General features: G+C 35.2%; 7 protein-coding genes across 7 annotated transcripts; 2 read left to right on the plus strand and 5 right to left on the minus strand.

Annotated features, from left to right (window-relative positions):
- Positions 1–62: 62 nt before the first annotated feature.
- RO3G_10557 (uncharacterized protein) lies at positions 63–705 on the minus strand (the record flags this gene model as incomplete). The annotated part of the gene is made up of 2 exons (XM_067665142.1): positions 63–136; positions 267–705. The coding sequence occupies 2 exons, from the start codon at positions 703–705 to the stop codon at positions 63–65; spliced, it is 513 nt and encodes a 170-aa protein (XP_067521243.1).
- Positions 706–1,576: 871 nt separating this feature from the next.
- RO3G_10558 (uncharacterized protein) lies at positions 1,577–3,748 on the minus strand (the record flags this gene model as incomplete). The annotated part of the gene is made up of 1 exon (XM_067665143.1): positions 1,577–3,748. One exon carries the CDS (start codon positions 3,746–3,748, stop codon positions 1,577–1,579), a length of 2,172 nt encoding a protein of 723 aa, XP_067521244.1.
- Positions 3,749–4,657: 909 nt separating this feature from the next.
- On the minus strand, positions 4,658–5,460 carry RO3G_10559 (uncharacterized protein; the record flags this gene model as incomplete). The annotated part of the gene is made up of 4 exons (XM_067665144.1): positions 4,658–4,890; positions 4,991–5,027; positions 5,150–5,291; positions 5,432–5,460. The coding sequence occupies 4 exons, from the start codon at positions 5,458–5,460 to the stop codon at positions 4,658–4,660; spliced, it is 441 nt and encodes a 146-aa protein (XP_067521245.1).
- A 1,110-nt stretch (positions 5,461–6,570) lies between these two features.
- On the minus strand, positions 6,571–11,634 carry RO3G_10560 (uncharacterized protein; the record flags this gene model as incomplete). The annotated part of the gene is made up of 1 exon (XM_067665145.1): positions 6,571–11,634. The coding sequence occupies one exon, from the start codon at positions 11,632–11,634 to the stop codon at positions 6,571–6,573; it is 5,064 nt and encodes a 1,687-aa protein (XP_067521246.1).
- Positions 11,635–12,264: 630 nt separating this feature from the next.
- Positions 12,265–15,384, plus strand: RO3G_10561 (uncharacterized protein; the record flags this gene model as incomplete). Its single annotated transcript, XM_067665146.1, has 1 exon — positions 12,265–15,384. One exon carries the CDS (start codon positions 12,265–12,267, stop codon positions 15,382–15,384), a length of 3,120 nt encoding a protein of 1,039 aa, XP_067521247.1.
- Positions 15,385–16,615: 1,231 nt separating this feature from the next.
- Positions 16,616–16,987, plus strand: RO3G_10562 (uncharacterized protein; the record flags this gene model as incomplete). Its single annotated transcript, XM_067665147.1, has 1 exon — positions 16,616–16,987. One exon carries the CDS (start codon positions 16,616–16,618, stop codon positions 16,985–16,987), a length of 372 nt encoding a protein of 123 aa, XP_067521248.1.
- A 3,325-nt stretch (positions 16,988–20,312) lies between these two features.
- RO3G_10563 (uncharacterized protein) lies at positions 20,313–23,853 on the minus strand (the record flags this gene model as incomplete). The annotated part of the gene is made up of 3 exons (XM_067665148.1): positions 20,313–22,132; positions 22,216–22,374; positions 22,443–23,853. The coding sequence occupies 3 exons, from the start codon at positions 23,851–23,853 to the stop codon at positions 20,313–20,315; spliced, it is 3,390 nt and encodes a 1,129-aa protein (XP_067521249.1).
- Between the last annotated feature and the right edge of the window lie 2,421 nt (positions 23,854–26,274).

Raw genomic sequence — 26,274 nt, forward strand, 5'->3', positions numbered from 1 at the left:
GACCTAATTTCTCTTTATGCGCTTGCTGTGCCTAAGATTACTATTTGCAGTCACGGCATTTTTTACGGAGCTTTCATGATGATCTGTTTTTCGATCAAAGCCTTCTTGACTTTGTTGTAGTCTTCGTTTGGGATATCTGGATAAAGCATTACCATTATGTTTGGATTGAGCTTTCTTTTTTTCTTTTATATTATGAGATTGTCTATTGTGCGACATAGTTCCAGACTTTGACTGTTCATTCATAATTGTCGTAGTCAGTAATTTACTAGGGGCGTAGTCTGAGGGTAATTTTTGCTTTTTATTCTTTTCAGCCTCATTATTTTTCTTTTTTACTACTTCATCATTTTGATTTATGGATTTACCCAGTTTGCGCCAATAAATGTTAATTGACTTGGGATCAGTAAATGCCTCAGCAGTTAACCAGCTATCATCGTCTTTGCTGTAGTTTTTCCAGCGTACGAGATATTCTCTATTTCCAGGTTCGCCTCTATGATTGATGATTGCCTCAATTTCGTACAATTCATCTTTTGGAATGATTTCATCCTGTGAAATGAGCTTTAATTCTTCTGGAGAATAATTTCGAGACATGAGCGTTTCGTCAACATCACGAAGTATATAAGCACCACCTTGTACTTGACGTACAACACGATATGGGCCTTTGTAGACCGGTGAGAGGCTATTGTACTGCTCTCTGTCACGCACCATTACGTAACTTCCTTCCGGGAATATGGACTGACGATTTTTGCTGTCAGCTTTTTCCTTTTGCCTTTTGGTGTAAAGGTCGGTCCTATCCTGTATAGCAGGGAAGACAACTTGCGACATGTAGTCGATTCTTTTCAGCAACTCATCGTGCGGCATGTACTCCTTCTTTTTTAATTCACCAGCATCATCCCTGTATTCAATGAAGTCATTTATGTTGCGAGCAAACATCAATGAAAAAGGTGTAGTCTGCAAGCGTGTGGAGATCTTATTGTTGATCATGAGCTGTACAGATGGAATGTAATGATGCCAATCTTCGGTGGCACCTTCAAGGAACTTTGCTAATATCTTTTTAGCAGATTGAACGTAACGTTCAGCAGCTCCATTTGCTGAGGGATGGTAAGGAGTGGTGTGTTGTAGAACAGTAACTGATTGTAGTTGACATTAATAAATATAAGTCTTAATACAAGATCATAATTAAAATAAAATAAAATATAAGTTTATTTAAATAAGATCATACAATCAATTCCAATTAAACATGTTCTTTTAGAATATGTATTGTATTCATGAGAGTTCTTTGATAAGAAGAAGTATCAACTAAAATAACCAAATCCAATCCAATGTCAGGAATATTGCTAATCTTTCACATAATTGAAATAACGCGTAAAATAACGTTATTCAATTCAGTGAGGAATTCCCAGAATAAAAGATAATCTATGACAGGCATACAAAAGAACAAATGAAAAGTTTTCATAATCATAATTATAGATAATACTTGCTAAAGTACCTGAATATTAGAAGAACGATCACAATAGAAGATATCAAGCCACTCACTCAATAAGATATAAATACCTGCCTTCAATTAGAATAATTTTTACTAAAACTTAAAACTGAAATAAAGATCAGTCTCAAAAAGTACCCAAACTGTTTCTTGATCTTTGTTTTTACCTTTTCCTTTATTATTTAAACCATTATACAACATGGTGTATCTTTTGTCGATACCCATTGCATTGAACAGATTCTCTAAAATTTCATTTTTGAATTCAGAGCCGTTGTCGCTACATACAAAGTGTCTGGGATAGCCGAGTAAGGAAAATGTATCAACCATGGCACCTGCAACGGTTTTTGCCTTTTTGTCTACTATGGGTTTCAACACGCAGAATCTGGTGCAAATGTCGACTAGAATCAACACGTATGTATACATGTTGCTACTGGATTGAAAAGGCCCAATTAAATCAAAAGCATAGGCATCCCCAGGAACATAAGCGTAGACAGGTCGATGAGGATTATAACCCTTTTTAGCAATATTGTACTTCTGACAGGTATTGCACTTGCTTACATAATTTACTGCATCAGCTAATAAATTTGGCCAATGTAGGTTTTGGTTGTGGATTGATTTTACAATATGATCAGCTCCAAAGTGTCCGAATTTATGGACTCCATCAAGAATCTCTTGTCGATCCTCATATGGTGGAGTGATATAGTCCTTGTCACTGAATTTGGTAGGACTTTGGACATAGAACACTTTTCGGTTCTCTTTTTTCATTTTTAATTCATGTTCCTTTTTTAGATTTGGTTTGTAAGCAAGATTTTGGTGTTTTACTGTGCTGTTATTAGAATCACTCCCTGCCAGTTCTTTTTCAGGTGGAAAAAGACGTGAAAGGGCATCAGGTAAAACATTTTGTACACCGGGTATATGGACGATGTCAAAATCATAGGACAATAATGTGTCCATCCAACCCACCATCATGGGGTTGAGTTCATCTGACGTGAACAAGTATGTGAGTGCTCGATGATCAGAATATAAGGTAAAGTGATGACCATATAAAAATTTGTGAAACTTTTTCAAAGCAAACACAATAGCGAGGAGTTCACGCCGAGTGACAGAATAATTTCGTTCAGATTGGGATAAAGAACGTGCCATGAAGCCGAGGTATTTGATGGTGGTGACAGTGAGTCCATCCGACTGTTTTTCGTCAAATTTTTGGAACAGAACTGCACCAACTCCAGTGTTAGATGCGTCAGTGGCAACATAAAGGGATTTGGTAGGATCATATGGACTCAAAACAACGTTGGAACATAATATGTCTTTGATGCTTTGAAAGTGAACTTGCAGTTCAGGAGTCCAATCAATATCATCTATGAATGCAACATTTCGTAACGCATCTAGAGGAGCAGTGAGTGTGGCAGCACAAGGGATGTGTGCACGAAAGTAATTAACAGTGCCTAGCCATTGCATCATTTCTCTGCCGGTTTTGGGACGGGGCCAGTCAGCAATATTTGTCAATTTACGTGGATCCAAGCTTTTCCCTTTTTCAGAAATACAGAAACCCAACAGATGAACACTTCTTTTGCCAAAGTGACATTTCTGAGGATTGAGGATCATGTTATGTTGAGTGAGTTTATCAATGACTGCACTGACAGCTTGATAATGCTTTTCCATGGAATCACCTGGAGTGCCAATCACAATATCATCCACGTATACATGAACATTGGATAGATCACTGAGGATGAGGTTCATGATGCGCATGAAATGACTGGAGACATGTTTCAATCCAAACGGTGCTGAACGAAACATGTATTGTTTGTTTCTGTGAGTAAAAGTGGTTTTGGCCTGATCTGATTTACGAATGGGCAATCGATGAAATGCACTTTTGAGATCGAGTGAGGTGAAAATTGTAGAACCCGCAAGATCATGAAAAATATCATCGATCAATGGCAATGGATAGTTATCAGACTCCAGTAGGGCATTGATTTTACGAGGATCAATACATGGTCTGTAATCAGTGGGATTACCATTCGCATCCTTTTTTGGAGCAAATGTGATTGGACTGTTCCATGGTGAGGGTGGTGCACGTACAATGACACCGTTCTCGAGCCATGTTTTTACAGCCTCATCAAAGATTGGCATCATCTTATTTGCAATAGGATACTGCCGGACATGTGCATGTTTTCCATGAGGAGTATCTAACTTTACCACCGCTTCTGGTAGATTACAGTGGCCAGCAAAACCGTTCGCACAAAACGTATTTTTTTCTTTCTGCACCATTTGTGGCTTATTGTGCATACTGGGAACTATACTTAGTGCATATTATCTAAAAGTAGAATCTCTTGGCTTTCTGATGACGTATAATATGCCACCCTAAGCGCACCCTAAATCATAATACGGACAATCAAAAATCAAAGGTACAGTAGGTCACAAAACTGCTGCAAGGAATTGCAAAATTCAGGTTTTACAGCTGGTTGTCCATGGGTACTGCACCAAACTATCTCAAACCTTGACTGTTTGTACCTCAATAGAAAGTGCATTTATTCGTCGATTATCGGATATGGGCAATGGTTATTGGTGGAATTTGAGATCGCTAAAGGTAGTATTATGAACATCCGACATTTTTTACTTGTTCAGATATGTTTTAAATGACGAATTTTAATACGACTCAACCGGTTGCTATCATAATTTTTCACATTCTTGACATGATTAGAATGATGCCAGTATATAAAAGCGCTTACAATTCCTTTATTTTAAATTTTATATTCCCTTATTTAAATTATTTCTCTTTTTTACCCTATCGTCAATCGCATGCATAAATGACAGTCAGAGGAGAAAGTAAACGATCTCAAACAGACATTAACCGGATTCACATCAAAATATGATATTGCTAAGGAGACTGGATTACATGAATCAACTGTTAGCAGATACTTTATAACGTTGTTTTCAAGTAGGAAAGTGAGCACAGGTCATAGACCTGCAGTAGTCTCCAAAGTGACGAAGCGGTTAATCAAAAGAAAAGTCATGGAAGGGGTTCTAAAGGCTTCTAAAGAGGTGTACCGGGAGCTGGTTGGATTTGGCTATGATATCTCATACCAGTCAGAAATTAACGTACTGAAATCAATGGAGTTCCATTTTCTGATAGAAAAAAAGGAGCCATTTCAGACAAAAGTGCATACGTAGCATCAGTTAAAATGGAATAAGGAACATCAGGATTTGGCAATGGTTGACTGACAGCAAACAGTGTACTTTAATGAAACCAAGATCAACGTATAGGGCTTTGATGGTGGTGATCACTATCGGAAAAGGCCAAGTGACCTTTTTCAACATCATGACCTGGATTTTGTAATCCAGCATGAAGCTAGCAAATTGATGTCCTGGTGTTGTATAGCCTTTGAAGGACCAGGATATGCTTGCTAGATCTACGATGGAAAGTTGTACTCGGGTGTTTACTAGCATATTTTGAACACTACGTTTCATGATAGTATGAAGTACTACAATTTCGACTGGTCCAACATTTACTTTTAGCATGACAATGACCCAAAGCACAAGGCATAATCTACAATAGCCTAGTTATGTAGTCACCAAGAGAGCTATGTTAACTATTGGCCAGCTTAGATCCCCGACTTAAATTCAATCGAGCACGTACGGCATCCATTAAGGTTGCAGCTCAAATATTACGAATATAGAGCAAAGAACACGGATGTGCTTTGGGAACGAGTTGAGGAAATATGAATTGACTTCAATAAATAACTTTGCGAAAATCATGTAGATAACATTTCGGAAAGAACTCAAGAGATTATTAATAGAAAAGGAGGACCAACTAAATATTAATAAATAAGTTTGTTCTGTGAAAATTTTCATTTTTTCAAATTTTCAAATTGCGCACTCCTTACTTCCTTCAATACTTATCCAATAGGGCTTAAACTCTTTCAAACTTTTCACGACATGTAGGAAATTTACTATGTGGGAACAGAGGCAGTTTGAGCCATTGTAACAGGATGTGCGCTACAAAAACTGAGAAAAATGGATTCCTTGCAGCATTTTTTTGACCTACTATAGATGCTAAGAATAATAATAGCAATAATAAGGACAAAGTTGTACATATAAACCGAATGGCCGTAAGAACTGAAAATAATGTATCCGATGAAGAGGATGAATGTGAAATAAACAGCCCTCTCAACCGTATGGCACTTGACTGTAAGTCTAAAAAAGAAAAGAATTAATAGTTACTCGAGACTTTAACAGTACTAATGATAATTCTATAACTTTTCCTATACTTGCAAACAATAGAAAAGCCATCACCATCTTGGATACTGGAGCAAATTTTTCCTCTATAAATAAAAAATTTTGTTTCCAAAATAATTTTTTAATTATTCCTAAAAATAATAATGTCATAAAGTTAGCTGACTCTGACTCTGCTGTTTTGCCAAATATGAAATAGAAGACAAAAACTACAAAAAGACGATAGTTGTGAAACTAAAGATTATATATGACTTTATTAATAAAAATATTGAGGGTATTTATACTTTTTGAATGTCTGGGTCTTTACCGCTATTTCAATTGATCGGTTAAAAGAATGATATGGAATATAAGGAAGGATAGTGGATAATCAATAGCCGCTGTCTACTTGACGAATCAAGGGACAATGAAGTAATTAAACTATTGATCTAATGATAATTATAGAATAGGATTGAACTGCCGTTGTTGTAATCAGGTTCCGATATAGTCTTTTAGAACGCTGGTAGGACAACAGGGCAAGATTGGCTATTGCAGAATTCTCACGTTTATTAATAGAGATCTGGTTAGACTATAATTCTGTAGTATCCAAGTTTATCCATGAATGTTCACTTTATTAGTTGTGTGGATACAACATTGCCCCCTTCTAGTTTGAAGCAAACGGTAAAAGGATAAGTGAAGATTCAGGAAAAAGTAATTGTCATACACAATAAGTGCGATAATGATCATAGGGCAGATAAATAGACATAGTATAATTGAGGGTAGATCGTAGTAGTAAGTTGTCATAAAAACCTGATAGTAAAAAAAAACCTTCTTTAGGAAAAATTGTCTTAGGGAAAAAGACGGTCAACTACTTAGACAATTTAACGTCTTGATCTCTTGCTTCTACTGTGATGATCACGAGTAGGAACGGTACGTTTGGGTAATCTTGCTTTCTTTGAGACAGCAGTATTATTACCTGCTTGACGACGAGCCCAATATGTTTCAATTGAAGATCGATCATCAAAACTAGAAGTAGGTTCCCAAGTGTAATCCATAGGATCATCGTATCCTTTCCAATGAACAAGGTACTGGTAATTACCTGGAGTTCCTTTGTGTTGTATAATTGCTTGAATCTCATAATGTTGGTCATCGATTGATTCTGCACTTTTATTGCTGGGTAATGCAATAAGTTTTAAGTGTGAGGTTGGTACATCTCTTGATAAGAGGTTATTTTGTTTGTCAACTAATATGTAACTGCCATTAGTTGTCATTCCACTTATATAAAAAGGACCTTCGTAATACGGATCAGTTTTGTTTTCCTTATTCACATTTTTAATCATGACTTCACTATGGAGTGGGAATGGTGTGTGAACGATTTTGTTTGTTTTCATAAAATATGCATTGTCTACATCCTGAGTTTCCTTAATGCGTTTAGCAAGAGCAGGGATAACGACTTCAGTAGCATATTTAAGTCTGTTTTCTATTGCTTTAGAATCTACAGCTTCACTTCTAAGAGTGGGTTTAATATGAGAATAATCTTTCATATCATTTGGTACTTTATTGAAGATTACTGTATATGGTCTACTCTTATGAAGTCTGGAATATTTCAGATTCATAGCATATTGGGTTGCAGGTACATATAGATCCCAATCTTCTTTTCTTCCTTGTAACTGTTTAACAATAGTCTTTTTAGCAATTCCTACAAATGCTTCATTGACTGAGTTACCAAGGGGATTAAAAGGGTTAGACACTCTCTTATCGATACCACTGTTATTAATAAGTTCAGTGACGATGGTAGCAGTAAACTCTTTTCCGTTATCACTAGCAATGACCTTAGGCCAGCCGAAAGTACAGAAGATATCAACAAGCTGTTTGGCAATAGTAAGAGCTTGTTTATCAGGAATGGCTTTCAAGATAGTAAAGCGAGAAAATAAATCAACCATGACAAGAAGGAAATTATTTCCGCTCGTAGATGTTATATTAAAAGTGCCGAGGTCCATAACCCAATGATCTAGAGGTCCGTCAGGTAGGATACTTCTAGGGGGATGATAACCTGTTTTGGCAATATTAAACATTTTACATTCGTGACACTTGGATATGACATCCTGAATATCTTGACGTAAATTAGTCCAATGGAGTTTATCACCATGAATGGTTTGTTCTATGGCTTTAATTCCATAATGGCCTAATAAGTGAGCCTTTAATATTATATCTTTTCTTTCCTCAGGAGGAGGTGTGATATAATCTTCATATTGCAAAGCGCGATGCAATAAGGGTTTTGATGATGATGATGATGTTGCAGAAGTGACTGCATATGTTTGTGTTTCATAACTTTTAGATTTTTCTTTAAAAGTTGGTTTTCTTTTTTCTTTTTCTTTACCACGGATACTGTAGATGGCAACATTGTTGACATTGTTACCCCCCTCCAGTTTATTGTCATCTGGGAATAAACGACTAAGTGCGTCTGGGATAATATTCTTAATGCCAGGACAATGAACAATATCAAAGGAATATTCGAAAATTGTTTCAAACCAAACAAGCATGGCAGCATTTGGAACAACTTGCTTCTTGATGTAAATCAAGGCTTTGTGATCAGTTGTCAAGGTAAAATGACGGTTATATAACCATTTATTATATCTCTCAAACATGAATACAATCGCTAACAACTCTCGTTTGTTTGTATGATAACGACGTTCGGTAGGAGAAAGAGATCTTGCAGCAAAGGCGTTATATTGAATGACTTGGTCGATGACTTGATAAACGACACCGCCGATACCATAAGCACTAGCATCTGTTGCGACGTAGAATGGGTACTTAAGGTTAGGAATGTGAATAACTGGGGCATTCACCAAGGCATCCTTAATGTTACGAAAACTGCATTCATGGGTTTCATTCCAAATTCCTTTTAAAGAATTAAGAGATCGTAACCGGTCAAGTGGAGCAGTCAAGCGAGAAAACATAGGTAAACTATTACGGAAATAGTTTGCAAATCCAAGAAAACTCATGACTTGTCTACCAGTTTTAGGTGTGGGCCAAGAATGTATATTTGTCAGTTTACGTTGATCAGGGATTAGAGAACCATTGTTACCAATAGTCCATCCAAGAATGTTTACACAACTTTGTGCAAAATGTGTCTTTTCAACATTAATAATTAAGTTTGCAGCAGTAAGACGTTTCAACACTTCACGGACATACTCAATATGTTGATTCATGTCACCAGAGCTGAAGACACATAGATCATCAATATAGAGTGCAGTGTAGGGAAGATCTGCGAACAAATTTGTAAGAACACGCTGTACAATGTTACCGGTACTTGTCAAGCCAAAAGGACAATGACGAAATTGATACTGCATACCAGTGAATGGATGAGTAAATGCGGTTTTAGGTCTATCAGATTCTTGGATAAGAAAACGATGAAAGCATGCTCGTATGTCGAAAGTAGTAAATATAGTAGCAGAACCCATACGTTGATGAAGATCACTGATTAGAGGTAAAGGCATTCTATCAACATTCTTCACGAGTTGGTTAAGCATACGTGGATCAATAACTGCTCTTTTCTTAGTGTATAATCCGTTAACATCCTTTTTTCCAACAAGAAAAATAGGGTTGTTGAAGCGAGTATTGGAAGGAGCAGGTTCAATGACACAATCATCCAACCAAGTTTGAATTTGGTCTTCCATGATTTTTCTGTTAGCAATAGCAATATCGGGTTGTCTTCGATAAGCAAAGGCATTGGGTTCAGTATCAAGAGTAATGATAGCACCAGGTAAATTACAATGAGAAGACATGGGGATACTCGTATTAGCATCTAACAAAGGTTGAATAGTGCTCATCAATTGCTGTCTTTCCTGTTTAGTGCCAACAGGAGTTTCATTTGGCTTATAGTCATCAGGGTTAACTGGATCAGGTATTTTAGGAATATTAGAATTTAACCAAGAAGTGGCTAATCCTGTTAAACCTATTCTTAGTTTAGGCAAAATGTCAAGTCCTAAACAAATGGGGACATCACTGCTAAAATCAAACACTTCAAATTCATATGGCAAACGGATTTGGTTATAATAAACAGTAAGATTTATTATGCCTAACCGGCTTACAATACTTGAACTATTATGTCCTAACTTGATCGATCCTGGATTAGGTGTTGGAACTAAACCAAGCGACGAACAGAACGAAGGAGACACACACGAAAAAGTTGAACCGGTATCAATCATGGCCCATGTTTTGATGTGCTCTACAATAATAGGAACATAAAGCGTATTAGTGTTTGAAGGCGCTTTAGAAAAGATGTGATGTGTAATGTACTTACAGGCCTGAGCAGCTTCAGCCACAGTAAGGGCTTCTGCAACATCAATGTCCATATCATCCGACGAATCGGGAACAGAGACAACGGGACCAGCAGCATCAGTCTTACGACCGGAAGAAGCATCACTACTACTTGTAGTAGGAGTGGCAGAAGAACCAACAGAGGCAGAAACATCGTTACCAGAAGAGGCAACGGAAGACAAGGAAGAAGCAGGGGATCGACTCATTCCGCGAAACAAATGAGAAGGCCCAGCAAGATCAGAGTCGTCAGCCGAAGAGCCAGTTGAGCGACCCTTTCCTTTGCATCGATGACCAGGACGCCAGTTGTCAGCACCACAAGAGCGGCACGGACGTCCCAAACCGGAAGGTTGGTTTCTTGGATTCCACTGAGAGGCAGCAGAACCAGAGGAGACATCAACTTGGGTAGAACCCGAAGAAGGAGAAAGAGAGGAAGATTTCTTCATAGCACGACATTCATCGTTGCTATGGGTGGTGGTCTTATGGAAGCTGCAATACTTCCTAGAAGCCTTTGGATAAGGTGCAGCACGAACAGCAGAACCAGAGACAAAAGCAGAGGATTTCTTCCGACCAGAAGAAGAGGAGTCATTGACCATGGAGGGGCCAGCAGAAGTGTGAGAAGCGTTAGCAACTCTACGTACTTTGTACAATGAATGGTACAAAGTCTTGGCCAACTTGACAACGTAGTCGACCGATTCTTTTTGCGCATCCGTACAATTGGCTAAGGACACGATCACCTTCTTGTAAATGTCGGCCTGAAGACCGATCAGAAAGCAACGAGTCAAGACACAGCGATCTTGGATCTGTGCCAAGCGACGGAGGTTGTTGAAACGTTCAACGTATTGGTCAACAGTCTCAGCAGCAGTCATGGAGATGCGTAACAACTCCGTTGTAGACGTGGCCTTTTCTTCAGCCGAACCAACACCATAATGGCCAGTAAAAGCCTTTTTGAACTGACTCCACGTATGGACATCCTCCTTTTCTTGATATTCATCAAGCCAAGTACGTTGACTAGACGACAAGCAGGGAGGGAGAAGACGAAGCCAGTGCTGATCAAGATCAAGACCATGTGCGAACATCACGTCCTGAAACTTTTTTAAGCAGTGCTTAACATCCACAGAGACAGGGGCAGATGGGTCAAAGACCGCACCCTTCCACTGCATGAGGGGTAGGTTTGGAGGTACAACATTCAAGGCTGCAGGGGCAACCTGAGGTGCACCAGTCCAAGCGGTAGGAACAGCATGGGTCATAGCTCGTTGGAGGAGATATCTAGTATGAACTAGTCTCTCTAGGTCCTTGGAGCAGGCTTCGTACTTGGCGCGCACCATGCTATCTTCCTCTGACTCAGGGGTCGTGGAAAGAAGACGAACAGACAAGTTAAGGATAACTTGGGTGGCACCGATGATGGTGGAATCCAACTCCTCAATAGAAGAGTGGATGGATGGAGCTGCGATTCTAGGCTCAAAAGAACCAGAAGAAACTGCGGACGTGGTCATTCCAGAGGACTGTGCCTCTGAAGATAAGGTAGATACATCTGACATACGACGGGCGTTATCAGGATAAGTTTTATCATTACTACTGGAAGAACCAGCAGCAGCAGAGTTAAAGTCATTTGAGTTTGACATAGTGGTAAGGTAGGTAGTAATAAAAAGAGGGTTGTTTTTAAAAATAAAGTCAATAAAGAATTCACAAAAAAAAATGTTTTGCCAAATATGAAATAGAAGACAAAAACTACAAAAAGACGATAGTTGTGAAACTAAAGATTATATATGACTTTATTAATAAAAATATTGAGGGTATTTATACTTTTTGAATGTCTGGGTCTTTAACGCTATTTCAATTGATCGGTTAAAAGAATGATATGGAATATAAGGAAGGATAGTGGATAATCAATAGCCGCTGTCTACTTGACGAATCAAGGGACAATGAAGTAATTAAACTATTGATCTAATGATAATTATAGAATAGGATTGAACTGCCGTTGTTGTAATCAGGTTCCGATATAGTCTTTTAGAACGCTGGTAGGACAACAGGGCAAGATTGGCTATTGCAGAATTCTCACGTTTATTAATAGAGATCTGGTTAGACTATAATTCTGTAGTATCCAAGTTTATCCATGAATGTTCACTTTATTAGTTGTGTGGATACAACATCTGCTATTAAGAGAATTGGTTTAACTGAAGTAAAAATTAAGTGTAATGGAAAAAAGTTTTAATCATACCTTTGAAGTAATGAATTTAACAAATGATCATGATATGAGTATTGGTACTGATTTTATGAGTAAACTTGGTATTGGTCTTACTGGTCTTCCTTACAAATGGGATGATAGTAAAGTATCTTTAGACAATTCCAAAGTACCTGAACATAAATTCAATGACTTTAGTGAACTCTTGAATAAAGTTGATGATGAGATGTCTGAATTAGAGAACTGCCCCGCTGGTTCATCTAATGAATATCAACAAGCATTAAACTATATTAAACCATTAATTCAATTAAATCAAGCAATACCTAAAGGTTCCTTTTGTACCATACCGGAATCTGTTGTCTCAATTGAAACTCCTGAAGGTGTCACATTTTATCGACGTCCTTATCCTGTGCCTTTAGCATATCATAAGATAGTACAAGACCAGATAGATGAATGGCTGGAGAATGGTGTAATCAAGAGAGCCCCTGCTAACACCGAGTGGAACTCAGCTTTGACTGCAGTAAAGAAGACCAATGCTAAGGGTGAAGTAACTGGTTACCGTGTGTGCCATGATCCCAGACATGTTAATGCTCTTCTAAAGTCAATTGACAGAATGCCCTTGCCTAAAATTTCTGAACTATTTGAAGAATTGAAAGGAGCAACTGTATATTCCACTTTGGATCTTAAATCTGCTTTTAACTCTTTAAAAATGAATGAAGAGCATGCACATAAACTAGCTTTCTCTTGGAACTCTGTACAGTATATACCTGTTGGTACTCCTTTTGGTTTAAAGCATGTATCCAGTGTAATGCAGAGAACTATGAGCATCGCATTAGAAAACATGTCCTTTGCTAAATGTTTTGTTGATGACATAGTTGTAGCATCTACTTCCATTGAAGAGCATAAGCAACACTTGAAGCAAGTAATCGATAAACTTACTAAAGTAAATCTCAAATTAAATCCTGATAAATGTACATTTTTTCAACGCAAAATTAATTTACTTGGTTTCAGAATATCTCCTAAAGGTATTTCTCTTGACCTTCGTAAAGTTGCTAATGTGCAAGAATTTCCTGTCCCCAAGACTGGAAAGGATATAATGAGATACTGTGGACTCATAAATTATTTCCGTCCTCATATTCCTAAAGCATCTGCATTATTAGCTCCATTGGATGCCTTAAGAAATGAAAAATCATTGATTAAGTTATGGAATGATAAACACCAGCAATGTTTTGACAACTTAAAGAAAGTATTGTTAGAAAATGTAATTCTTTCATACCCTGATATGAATCAACCTTTCTATGTCGCTACCGATGCCTCTAACGTTGGTATAGGTGTCATTCTGTATCAAAAGATAAATGGAAAAGTACACTATATCTCTATGATAGCTAAAACTTTATCTAAAAGTGAACGAAACTATTCAGCTACTAAGCGAGAATTATTAGCAGTTGTATATGCTCTGAAGAGGTTCCACAAATATTTATGGGGAAACAAATTTACCCTGTATACTGATCATAAGGCACTCACTTATCTTCATACGCAAAAGATTGCTAACGCTATGCTCATAAATTGGTTCGATACACTGCTCCAATATGATTTTAAAGTCGTTCATTTACCAGGTGTAGATAATATTCTCCCTGACACACTTTCTCGTCTATATGAAATTGAAGATCCTGTCAATGAACTGGGAGGGGATAAGCCTCACCTTTTGAATAGAGCAGCAGTAAAACTACCCAGTGAAGACAAAGGTGAATATATGACACCTCCGGATCCAGAAGAACGTAAACTACTTCTTCTACGTGAGCATATTAAAGGACATTTTGGTTCTGATGCAATTTACCATGCCTTAAAACGTAAAGGTATCCACTGGTCCAATCTGAAAAATGAAGCCGTAGAACTTGTTAAGAGTTGTATTCCATGTCAACAATTTAACATAATCAAAAAGGGTTATAATCCTCTAAGACCCATTACTGCCACATTACCTGGAGATAGTTGGGGCATTGACTTAGCTGGTCCCATGAAAACTTCCTTGAACGGTAACAATTACTTATTGATTATGGTTGACATTGCTACACGTTACTGTGTATTGAAACCCTTGCCTGATAAGCAATCTATGACGATTGTAAAAGCTTTAATCGATGTCTTCTCGCATTATGGTTTTCCACGTGTAATCCAATCTGATAATGGTGGTGAATTTGTAAATGAGCTTATGCAATTACTTGCTGAAAATGCTGGTTATGACCATAGACTCATATCTAGTTATCATCCCAGAGCTAATGGAGTAAGTGAACGTTGGGTACAAACTGCTGTAAATGCAATAAAGAAACAAATCGAGGGTGCTAAAGCAGACTGGGATTTATATGTTCCTTCTACACAACTCTACTTGAATGGTAAACATAATGAACGTACTAAGACGCCACCCTTCACTTTAATGTACGGTCGTAACATGAATGACTTTGAAGATTTTAGCAAAGAAAAAAATAAGGCAACTAAAGAAGAAATAAATAAACAACTCCTTCTCAATATAAAAAGAATGACGGAGATTATGTTCCCTGCCATATATGAACGTACAAAAATAATCACAAACAATCAGAAGGAAAAGTTTGATGCGTCACATAAACTAATTACGATCCCTGAAAATAGCTATGTAATGGTAAAAGTAAATATTAAAACCAATAAGTTAGATCCTAACTATGAAGGACCTTATAAAGTAAAAAGAATTACTCAAGGAGGATCGTATGTACTAGAAGATGAAATGAGTGAATTGTTATCTAAAAACTACCCACCTTCTGCGTTAAAGCTCATCTCACAAGATGAAGTTATATCAACAGATAAATTCTATCAGGTAGAAGCCATCTTAGCACATAAAAAGCTTAAAGGCAAATATCTTTATAAGTGCAGATGGAAAGGCTACGATAAGAGCGATGATACCTGGGAGCCTGCCTCTAACTTTACCGATCCTAAATTCATTACTGAATATTGGCAAAGAGTTGGTATAGTTCCTGAAGATATTAAATATAGATATGACCTTCAAAATAATAAAGGAAAATCTAATAACGTGAAGTTAATAAATACTTCTCATACAGGCAAACGAAAGACCAGAACAGATCTTAATGAAAACAGCCACTCTTCTACAACAAGTAGTAATAAAGTAAATGGCAATATAAATTCTAAAAGATCTAGACGGTATTAGTTATACCTGGGAGGGATATGTTGTAGAACACGAGTCTGATCATAACGGACATTGAATAATGCACACTAAAAGAAGTATATTAAAATTGATAAAAGATAATAATTTAATCTTTATAAATAAAATATATTCTTCTTCTTTTTATATAAAAAGAAGAAGAATATATTTTATTTAATAAAGATTTAAATTATTATCTTTTATCAATTTTAATATACTTCTTTTAGTTGTGATTATTCAATGTCCGTTATGATCAGACTCTGTTCTACAACAGTCTTAAACAACGATTCCATGGATGCCTATTTATAAATGCAACACTAGTAGCTTAGAACAACGATTTATAATATAATTATACAAGATAAGTTTCCATGGAACAAGATATGATGACAATGTCCTAATCCAGAATGAAACATCAAGAAAGAACCAATTGATTTAACTCAAGCATCCCCATGTGTTAAGGATACATAAGATTATAGTCACTTTATTTTAGTAAAAGGAATCTCATATGATCCTAAATAATATGTTGACATAACTTTGGAATCATTTATAACATTATTCCCAGCACAGATCAATAAAAGACTTTGATTAGATTTTTATATTAGGCTTTATTTATATTAACTTCACACAGTCAAATGTATGGCGTGGTTGTAATATAGTTTATTGATGATATGAGCATGTTGAATAAGGAATGACAATTACTTACCGGATCATCATTAAGTCACGCAAACATTTATCCTAACTGAGATATTATTATTAGCCATAATATCCAATCACGGAACTAGAGGATTTTATATTCATCCGTACCATCTCCTAAATAGTCCTACATCCAGAGCTATCTGAAACCATCCCAATAGCATAATTGACAATACAAACTAGGAACAGGCTAAACTAATAATTAGAAATAGTAATCATCTATTCTGTCGAATTGATCATAAATCTGTCCTAATTCTTTATCCGTATCATGTCTATAAATACTCTCACTTTTTACATGTAGAATTAATGATATTCAATCTTAGTTATCTTAACTTAATAAAGAGATACCAAGTTCTAACAGTATTTCTTTATCTTTGTTGTTATACTACTTTTACCTAAAACCCCCTATCCTAAACACAACGCCAACCAAACTTATGAGCATGGAGGCGGTAGTATACTACTTTGGAGCTGTTTAACAGCAAACGGAATTGGATATATCACTCAAGTGCTCGGAGGTTTAGATTCAGAGCTGTATTGCAAGATTATGACGGAGGATATGCTCTCTTCATTAGAAGAATACGATATGTCAAAGGATGACATTATATTTCAACATGATAACAATCCAAAGCATACATCTAGACTAACACAAAAATGGTTCGTAGATAACAAGGTGCAGCTACTGGATTGGACAGCATATTCACCCGACTTAAATCCTATAGAGAATTTATGGAATTACTTAAAAGTCCGGCTGTATGCTTATGAAACTGCACTCTTAAGTATGAAAGAACTATTTGAACGGGTTGCAGATATTTGGTACAATGAAATTACAAAGGAATACTGCGAGCAGTTCGTATGCAGCATGCCGCAAAGACTACAACTTGCTTTGAAAGAAAAGGGCGGTGAGATTAATTATTAGCTAATAAAATAAAAAATGTCGACAAAAACCCAAAAAATTGTTCATTTTGATTTTGATTTTTGATTGGATATTTTCCAGCATTTACGCATAGCACGTGATATGCTTACAGTGTAGTAAATAGCTGAGAAGCAGTGTTTCATAATGGTTTGTGCTGAGCGCTGATTGGGGATTATGCGAAGCAGATTCAGTACGAAATGTGTAAAAGGCGGTTCAAAATGAACAATTTTTTTGAGGTAGTGTATACTCTTTTCTTTTCTTTTTTTTTAACTTCGTCTTTTTTTTTAACTTCGTCTTTTTTTTTTAACTTAGTCTTTTTTTTTTACCAAGTCTTTTTTTACCAGGTCATTTTTTTCCCAAACACGATTATTTTTCTATGTTCTGTAACACGTTCGTAATGATCTAAGCTAAAAATCACAAACCACCTTCCTAATATGTATTCTTCTGAACAAAATAATCGCAAATTGCTTTTGATTTCCGCATTTTGCCTCAAAAATAAAAAAAAAGAAGACATCGGTCTTTCAACAGTAGAGAGGAACAGGCTTTCCAAAAAAAGATCACCTGTAAAAAAAACAGATACTTCTTTAAAACGTGAATAACTTCATGAATACTTACCCTACAAAAAAAAATAAAAATATTATTAGATTTCTTTATTTTTTTCGCACCTAAATCTTTTTTCAAAATTAAAAAAGGTGTAACACAGCAAGATATAATGGTTTCTCATAAAAAAATTATTAAAATCTACGGATCTATGATTGTCAGGTCTGTTAAAAATCTACGTCAAAGTTTCTATATTATTTGCAGTGCCGACACTACAAATAATCGTGCAAATTTGTTAACAGATATATTATCAACCTTGCGAAAGAGCTTAGAATCGTGTGACATCGGGTAACTGATTGTTGATCGCACTGCCTCCTGTCTCTGCCACAAATCGTTTAAACCGTCGTTAATCTTTTGGTTAAGAGATGTTACAAGATTTGTGGCAGAGACAGGAGACTGCTGGTACATTTATTCGTTAACTGATCTCGCAAGACGCAACTTCCATCAGTTATGTTATGGCTCCTGTTTATTATCCATTTGATATCTAATGGTGCTCGGCAGCCAATGATACTTTTCAAATCAATGCTTTATTTGTCTTTTTGGTCTTTTATAAACCACTCATATTGCTTTATATACAGGTTTTATTGACCACTCATATTGCTTTATATACTTCTTTATAGACCACTCATATAGCTTATATACTTCTTTATTGACCATTCATATTGCAATAAATATTGATTTATATATACAAAAAAATAGGGATTTGTTTTATAAAAATAGCTTTTTTTTTATTTAAATAAAATAATAATAATATACAGTATTTCTTTGCTCGTAGCGTTTTAAAAGCTTACTTGACTTACCTAATGCCATCAAAATAGCATCATCTAATCTAAAAATACATCGATTAATCTCGTGGAACTCAAAAAGTTCTCACAGGAAAAAAAAAGGAAAAAAAATAAGGAAAAAAAAAAAAGAAAAAAAAAAGCCAAGCTCAAGGATGCAAAGACACAAGGATTCAAGGTTTTAAGGACTTGGGCACTCAAAGCAAAAGAAGAAAAGACATCAGTACTTAAGAACCAAAGCAATGACGAGAAAGAAACAGTAAAAGGCCAAAGCAAAGTAGCACGTATCTATAATAATTATTAGCTATCGAGTATACGTAGTAGAAGTAATAGTACCTTTCTTTAGATAGGCCAGAAGAAGACTAGCTAAGCATATACCAACAAGTAAAGAAAAGGGAAGCAGCACGCATCTGTAATAATAATTAGCTATTGTATACATGTAGTAAAAGTAATAGCACCTTAATTTAGGTGAACCAGGTAAAAAAAGACACTAGCCAAGCTTATACCAACAAGTAAAAGAAGAAGAATTGGTAGTCTTTAAAAAGAGACTTTATAAAGACCATTTAAACCCCAAAAAAAAAACAGACAATAAGATTTTACTAAAGTAAAAGTACCATTAGATCAGAAATAGAATATATATAATATTAAGAACTTACCTTTTAGAAAGAATGTTTTTTTTTAAAAAAAAAAAGAAAAAAAAAGGAAAAAAAAAGTACTTTTTTTATAGCCTCATTTTACCAGTGTTACGATTACCTACTATCGATTAAAAACAAGTTTTTTTTAAATATGGTTTAACTATTGAAACACTCAGAGAGGGTATTCATAAACAGTTTAAAATCTTTTTTATTATTATTCAAATGTAATATCTTTAACTGCAAAGGCTTTTTTCTGTTAAGGATACATAAGATTATAGTCACTTTATTTTAGTAAAAGGAATCTCATATGATCCTAAATAATATGTTGACATAACTTTGGAATCATTTATAACATTATTCCCAGCACAGATCAATAAAAGACTTTGATTAGATTTTTATATTAGGCTTTATTTATATTAACTTCACACAGTCAAATGTATGGCGTGGTTGTAATATAGTTTATTGATGATATGAGCATGTTGAATAAGGAATGACAATTACTTACCGGATCATCATTAAGTCACGCAAACATTTATCCTAACTGAGATATTATTATTAGCCATAATATCCAATCACGGAACTAGAGGATTTTATATTCATCCGTACCATCTCCTAAATAGTCCTACATCCAGAGCTATCTGAAACCATCCCAATAGCATAATTGACAATACAAACTAGGAACAGGCTAAACTAATAATTAGAAATAGTAATCATCTATTCTGTCGAATTGATCATAAATCTGTCCTAATTCTTTATCCGTATCATGTCTATAAATACTCTCACTTTTTACATGTAGAATTAATGATATTCAATCTTAGTTATCTTAACTTAATAAAGAGATACCAAGTTCTAACAGTATTTCTTTATCTTTGTTGTTATACTACTTTTACCTAAAACCCCCTATCCTAAACACCATGAAATTATCATTCAAAGGAATATAAATATCCCACCCTAAATCCCTCTTTGAAAAGGATAACTTTTAATTTGGATATAAATCTAAGAATAAAAAAGTATCTCAGAGTAATTATCGGTTTTGGGTGCTTTTTTATTACTTTGTTATCTCCGGTTTATTACAAATTGTGTCAATAATTCCTTTCCCTATTTCGTCTCATAAACCATGCAATGAGATGACTCTTTTAAACCGACAAAATTCCAAAACTTTAACATTGAATCCAACTTTTGATGTAGAAAATTACATGTATAAAATATGAAAGTCATTATTATTATGAGCAATACTTATTTTTTATTCCATCAAAGACTAAAACAGCCTTTTCGTTTCAATATGATTTTTAAGATTTTTGTTAAACAAAGTTACTCATTAATTGTAGATCCCCAGCCATCTTCTCTTGAATGCATTTGATCATCTCGGCAGTTTCCAATCAGTTCCGGTGGATAGTAGATTGGTGGGTACATGGGCGTATTGACGCCATAATAAACCATGCCATTTGCCTCATATCTTACAGGCACAGGGCGACAATAATAACTATTATTTGGATCAGCCTCATTGGTGCCTTTAGATCCTGTAATACTGTTGCTTGCCGGCTGATAAACAGGATATGTCATAGTATATACAGGCGTTCCATTTGGACTATATGAAACTATTGGAACATATGCAACATTTAAGTTTCCATTGTTAATCTGAGTAGCTTGGGTATAGAGGATAGGTGCAAATTGGGTTTGATTGTATAGACTTTGAGGCTGGTTATTATCAGTACTATTGACAAATCTTTGTGAACCTTCTGTTTCGCATATTTGTCCATTTGGTGTCGTTTTATCATTTATTTTTGTTGTATATGTTTTGGCTGGAGGAGGTATACCAAAGATAGTTTGGCTTTCAAGCCAATTAGGATCATTTTCATCGTCCAATGTAATTCTCATGTCAAGATCATCATGAACATGTGTGGCTGTTATAGTTAAGTCAGAAGACGGTTCCTCTGCAGCTTGCATGACTTTCTTAGTTGTATTCACTTTTGATTTTTTATCTTGATATATAACATTGGTGTCATCGACAAGTTCATTATTTTTAAAGCTCTCTGTAAACTGAGTCCAACTGTTTGCAGTATGCAGTTGATTGGGATGATTAGAATTGGAGTCGTAGGTGCTGACATTCTCATGATGAGGTGTTATCTTCCCCAAAGATGGTTTGTCCCATGAATCATTTGCATCTTTGTTGGCGTAATAATTATGCGCATCATTTGAATTGTAATGATAACTTTTAATTGACAAACTCTTCCGGTGAGATCCAGACTTTGATTTTTGCTGCGTTGAGTTTTCTTGGTAAGGCATTCCGTTCATATCGGATGCATCTAAAAGGCTGCTTTTGTTATTACTTTGATGCTTTATATTACTACAAGTGCTTATTCTAATTGCTACACCGTCACCATGTTTTGTAGCTATTTTATCAGACCAGCCATTGTTTCTAATAGGAGATTTTGTTTTATAAATCCCAGTATCATTATCAGATCTCTGTGAAGCAGTTGGTGAAACACTACTTCTGCTTTGTGTATTTCTATTTGATTGATTCTCATAAGCATTAGTCCAGGAATGGTTTGAATCATATTTATTAATCGTCCATGAGGTATAATTGCTACTAGTAGGTTCTGATTCAATACTTGTAGTCAAGTTATTGTTGCTATTCTTTCTATTCTCAATAATAGGCCATGAACTATACTCATGTGATAAACAATTAGCTTCAGTCATCTCGTAACTCGAAATCTGATCATTCATAGCTGTGTGTTTCGTAAAATCAGATTCAATATTTTCTTTTTGACAATCTTCTAAGACGTTTTGTTTGCGGTGAGTGTGCTCAATGTTAGCTTTATTGTCAACAATTGTGTTGTATTCCTCCTTATTAACATTACAATCTCCCATGGATAATATATTTTTGTGGTCGTTAAAATCGTCATTCCTGTCAGAAGCTTTCACAGATGTTCTCGAAGGATTATTTTTGCATGATTTTCTTGTATGAGTATGACTGCTGATATAGCAATTAAGCTTGCAAGGATTAGTTTCTGGTTGGATATTGCTATTGTTCCATAAAATAGTACTTGCTGTTTTTAATGAGCCATTAACTTGTTTAGATGTATTTTGTCGACTAATTGCAGTCCAATCATTAACATTACTTTGGGAGTCTGTTGATGTATATGTAGTATAAGTATCATATGAGAAACCTTTTTTTTTTTTTTTTTTTTTTTTTTTTTTTTTTTTTTTTTACCTTTCAAAGTCTTCAATTTTTTATCGTCCACAGTTTCCCAAGCTAGTCTTGATGATTGATTTCGTCGAATATATCTTCTCTTAGGTGTAGTATTCGCATTTGGTGATGAAGAGGTAGCTGTTTTTGAGCTTTCATTAGAGAGCTTATCGTGATCAGTGTCTATTTTATTTTAAAAAAAATAATTTAGTCTTCAAATAATAAGTATAACCAATATTACAGAAATTTACAATTAAAGTCTTTTTTAATGGGAATTCTTTTGTCGCCAGTAATAATTGATGCTCTACTGAGTGAGTTGTTGGCCAGTAACTCTTTCAGGGCAAACTCATTCCATGCATTACTTGATGGTTCAGGCTTTAGAGAGATTTTATAATCATTCTCGAAGTTAATATTTTTATTGTTGTTTGTTGATTGCTGTGAAGTACACACATCATTCTTCAGTTCGGTATTTTGCTTTTGGTTTATAGACTCAGAACCGTGTGTATCTTGTGAATTTAGTGAATTTGTTACTGACAACACACTATTAAGATTAAGAGTGGAACATTTGTCTGTATTTTCAGTTTCTGATGTTTTCTGGCTAACAAAAGATGTATCGTCAATAGTTAGTTGCTCAGGGATTACATCAACCGGTTTATCATCACAAAGATTGACCATTGCAATGTTATCAGAAGCGGTCTTGTTGTTCATGTCGCTACCTTTATTACGCAATTCATCCTCTTTTGCTGCATTAGAACCTTTAATGACACAATCATTCTTGATGTTATCGTCTGAATCAAGTATAGCTTTCTCGGATGACTCAGATGTACTGGGGTATACGGCAGTTAAAATGGTAACTTTATCATGTTCCCAAAGCTTATCTGGAGTTACAGTTGACCAAGCATTCTCAGTGTTAATGTGAGTAATAGCTACTTTGTTATTGCTATAATACAAACTGGAGGATCGGTTGCCATGTTGGTTTTTATTTCCACTGTAGTCTTTTTTTCTAAACCAGGTCGAATTATATGGCTTGTCGAGCGATTGAGAGGCATTTGTGCTATGCTTATGCTGATCAAATAGGTTTTTTTGAGGTGCTTTCTTATTTTCATATGGAAGAGATTCCTCATTACTATTACATCTGCAACTTTTCTCCTTAAAAGGCTTTATGCTACTGAAGCTGACATTTTCAGTCTTCAATGATTGTTTACTAAAAGCGTGCGATCTGTTCCAGGTAGTGTTTGATGAAAGGGAACTGTCTGTTTGCTCTTCTTTTTTCTCTTTGAGAGAAAGAATGGTGTTCTGATCCATTGAGGACCCAAACTTATTTTTTATGTTTTCGTTCTTTGCTGTTCTTTCTTTGCTTTCCATAACCGTCTTCTTTAAATTACTATTTGAGTCATTTTTTGCAAGCCATTCGTTATATAGTTCTGTGTATCTATCATGATCCTCGTAATCTATTTCAAATACTGGCTCGGATATTTCCTGTTGGATGGTAGTTACAGTTTGGCTATTACTTTCGGAGAGTCTGTCCTTTGGTAAAATTGAATTATGATCGTTGTCTGACTCTTGAAGGTCACTATCACTGCAATTGGAATCATGAGAGTCGGAGCAATCAGAATCATAGCTGTCATTATCTGACGGTTCAGTATAATCGTCATCAGACATAGCTATTGTTTGAGAAGCTTCAGAATCGTCTTCACCTAAATATTCTAAATTATGTTGTCGTCTAGTTTTAATAAACCGCACCATATTCCAAAATACAGAATGAAAAAAAAAAAAAGATTGTACACAAAAAATTTGTTCACAACCCAATAAAGGTTGCAGTCTGATAGCCAACACGGGCTTTTCTTTTTTAAATATACTTAGAAAGCATATCTATTACATACCTTGTGCGAAGCGATAATGCAATAAATTAAGCAACAGTAAAAACTTGTAGTGGAATACAGCTGTCGGCTCGTTGTACACTCTTATAATCTAATACTTGTGGGCATCGTGCGGCTTTTTTTTTTTTTTTTTTTTTTTTTTCAAATTACGATACTGGATAGGATTCTTGTGGAATATGCGTGAACAATTAATGAACTTTTCTTCCAAAATGACTTCAATTTCCAAAGGTCTGCATCTGAATGAAAAATATTTCATAATAAATACTGATTGTTAGAGGGTTTTTGATAAAAGATGAAGCTGCTATCTATGATCGTCAAATTAGATTATGGGGACTTGACGCACAGCAACGGTAAATAGAATACTATACTTTCTGCTATACTTATGGGTTTTGTAACTCGTAGTATTGGGAAGGCACACATTTTAATTGCAAGTGTTCGCGCATTAAGTAATGAGGTCTGCAAAAATCTTGCTCTAGCTGGTGTCGCTAGCATTACATTACTTGATCACGAAATTGTCAATGAATATGATTTGGGATCACAGTTTCTATTGCGCGAAGACGATATTGGAAAGAATGTAATATCTATTTTTCACTTTCAAATTGAAATAATCACATAACCACTGATTTTAGAGAGCAGAATCAGCTGCGCGTAATATTCAGTTGTTGAATCCTCGTGTTCATGTTTATGTTGACACAGAAAATATTTCAGAAAAACCAGACAGTTATTTTGAATCATTCAACATTGTTTGTTTAATTCACTCTGACTATGAAACTATGGTAGATATCAACTGTTTTGCATTCTATAATGTTAATACTAGGTTGTTTAGATCCGAGTTAATCAGCTAAGGAGAAAGATAAAGAAACCATTCTATGTAGCAGATGCGTTTGGTTGGTTTGGTTACATATTCTGTGACTTGGTAGAGCATGTCTACATACCGTAAATAGGATATCTCGTTAATGGTGCTGAATGAATTAAAAAATAATGATAGAGAAAAAAGTTCCAGTAAAAAGTCAGAAAGAATTGCATATACAGAACAATATGCAAGCCTAGAGAGTTCATTATCAAAAGATTGGTCAAGAATGTCCTTAAAGATACTCAAAAAAAGAATATCGCCTCTTGCTTTTGTTATTTACAGTAATATTTTGAAATTAATGGCATTTGCAACTTATTAATTAAAATATGGTACATTAGTTTTATTAATGTTTCAAAGGGATTATGGCACGTTTCCATGTGAAGAGAATGAAGATTTTATAGGAGAAAAAATAAATGAATACCTTGAAAATATGGGCATTTCTGATTCAACTTTATTCAATGTAGCTTTGTTTAAGTAAGTAGCATACTTGATTCTATTATGTATTTGTCTGACCTTTTTTTTTCTTTAAAAATAGAGAGGCTTGTGCACTGTTACATACAGAGATATCTCCAGTGGCAGCAATACTAGGTGGGATCTTAGCTCAAGATATATTGCGAACGCTTTCTGCTAATGAACTACCCATAAAGAATTGGCTTTTCTACAACGGACTTGACGGTAAGTGATTCGTACGTCCCCATATTTCCCTCAGCCAAACTATCTTATTATACATAAAAACTTACTGCTTGGTTATAGAAACAGGATCACTGCATCATTTATGATGAACATTTACTTAAACTAATGAGATCCATTAATTTGCTATATTAAAGTTTATAAATTGAAGGATGCTATTTTTGGACAACGGTTTCAGAAATACTTTGTATGTAATTTAAGCTCGGATTAGGACATTTTATTGGACATGGATTTAATGATAGCATATTCCATTTGATCTGACTGTTCTTTTATTAATAATGTAAACGCTAAATTTTACCTCCACGTTTTTATACTGATAGGGTATATGAAGTGTCAGTCTCAGTCATCAAGACATAAACAAAATAAGAATAAAAGTGCTTACCTCCGAAAAGTAAAGCAATCATCGATTGCAGCCTAGTTCTGCTTCCTTTTCAGAAGAGAATGGCAAGAATTTTGTTTACAGTGTAGAATTGACTGTTGTTTAGAAAGGCTTAATGAAGCCGGGAGTATGACCATGTCCATAAATGAAAGACCAGATAGTGAAAGAAGAGGACCAGAGAGCGAGACAATAGAGTTTTTTTTTTTTTCTTTTTCTTTTTACGCATGTTGTTTTTAAACTGAAAGGAAAAAAAAACGATGAATAAACAAAACAAGTCTTCC

The sequence above is a fragment of the Rhizopus delemar genome, genomic scaffold (genome assembly GCF_000149305.1).
Source record: "Rhizopus delemar RA 99-880 supercont3.8 genomic scaffold, whole genome shotgun sequence".
Lineage (NCBI taxonomy): Eukaryota > Fungi > Mucoromycota > Mucoromycetes > Mucorales > Rhizopodaceae > Rhizopus > Rhizopus delemar.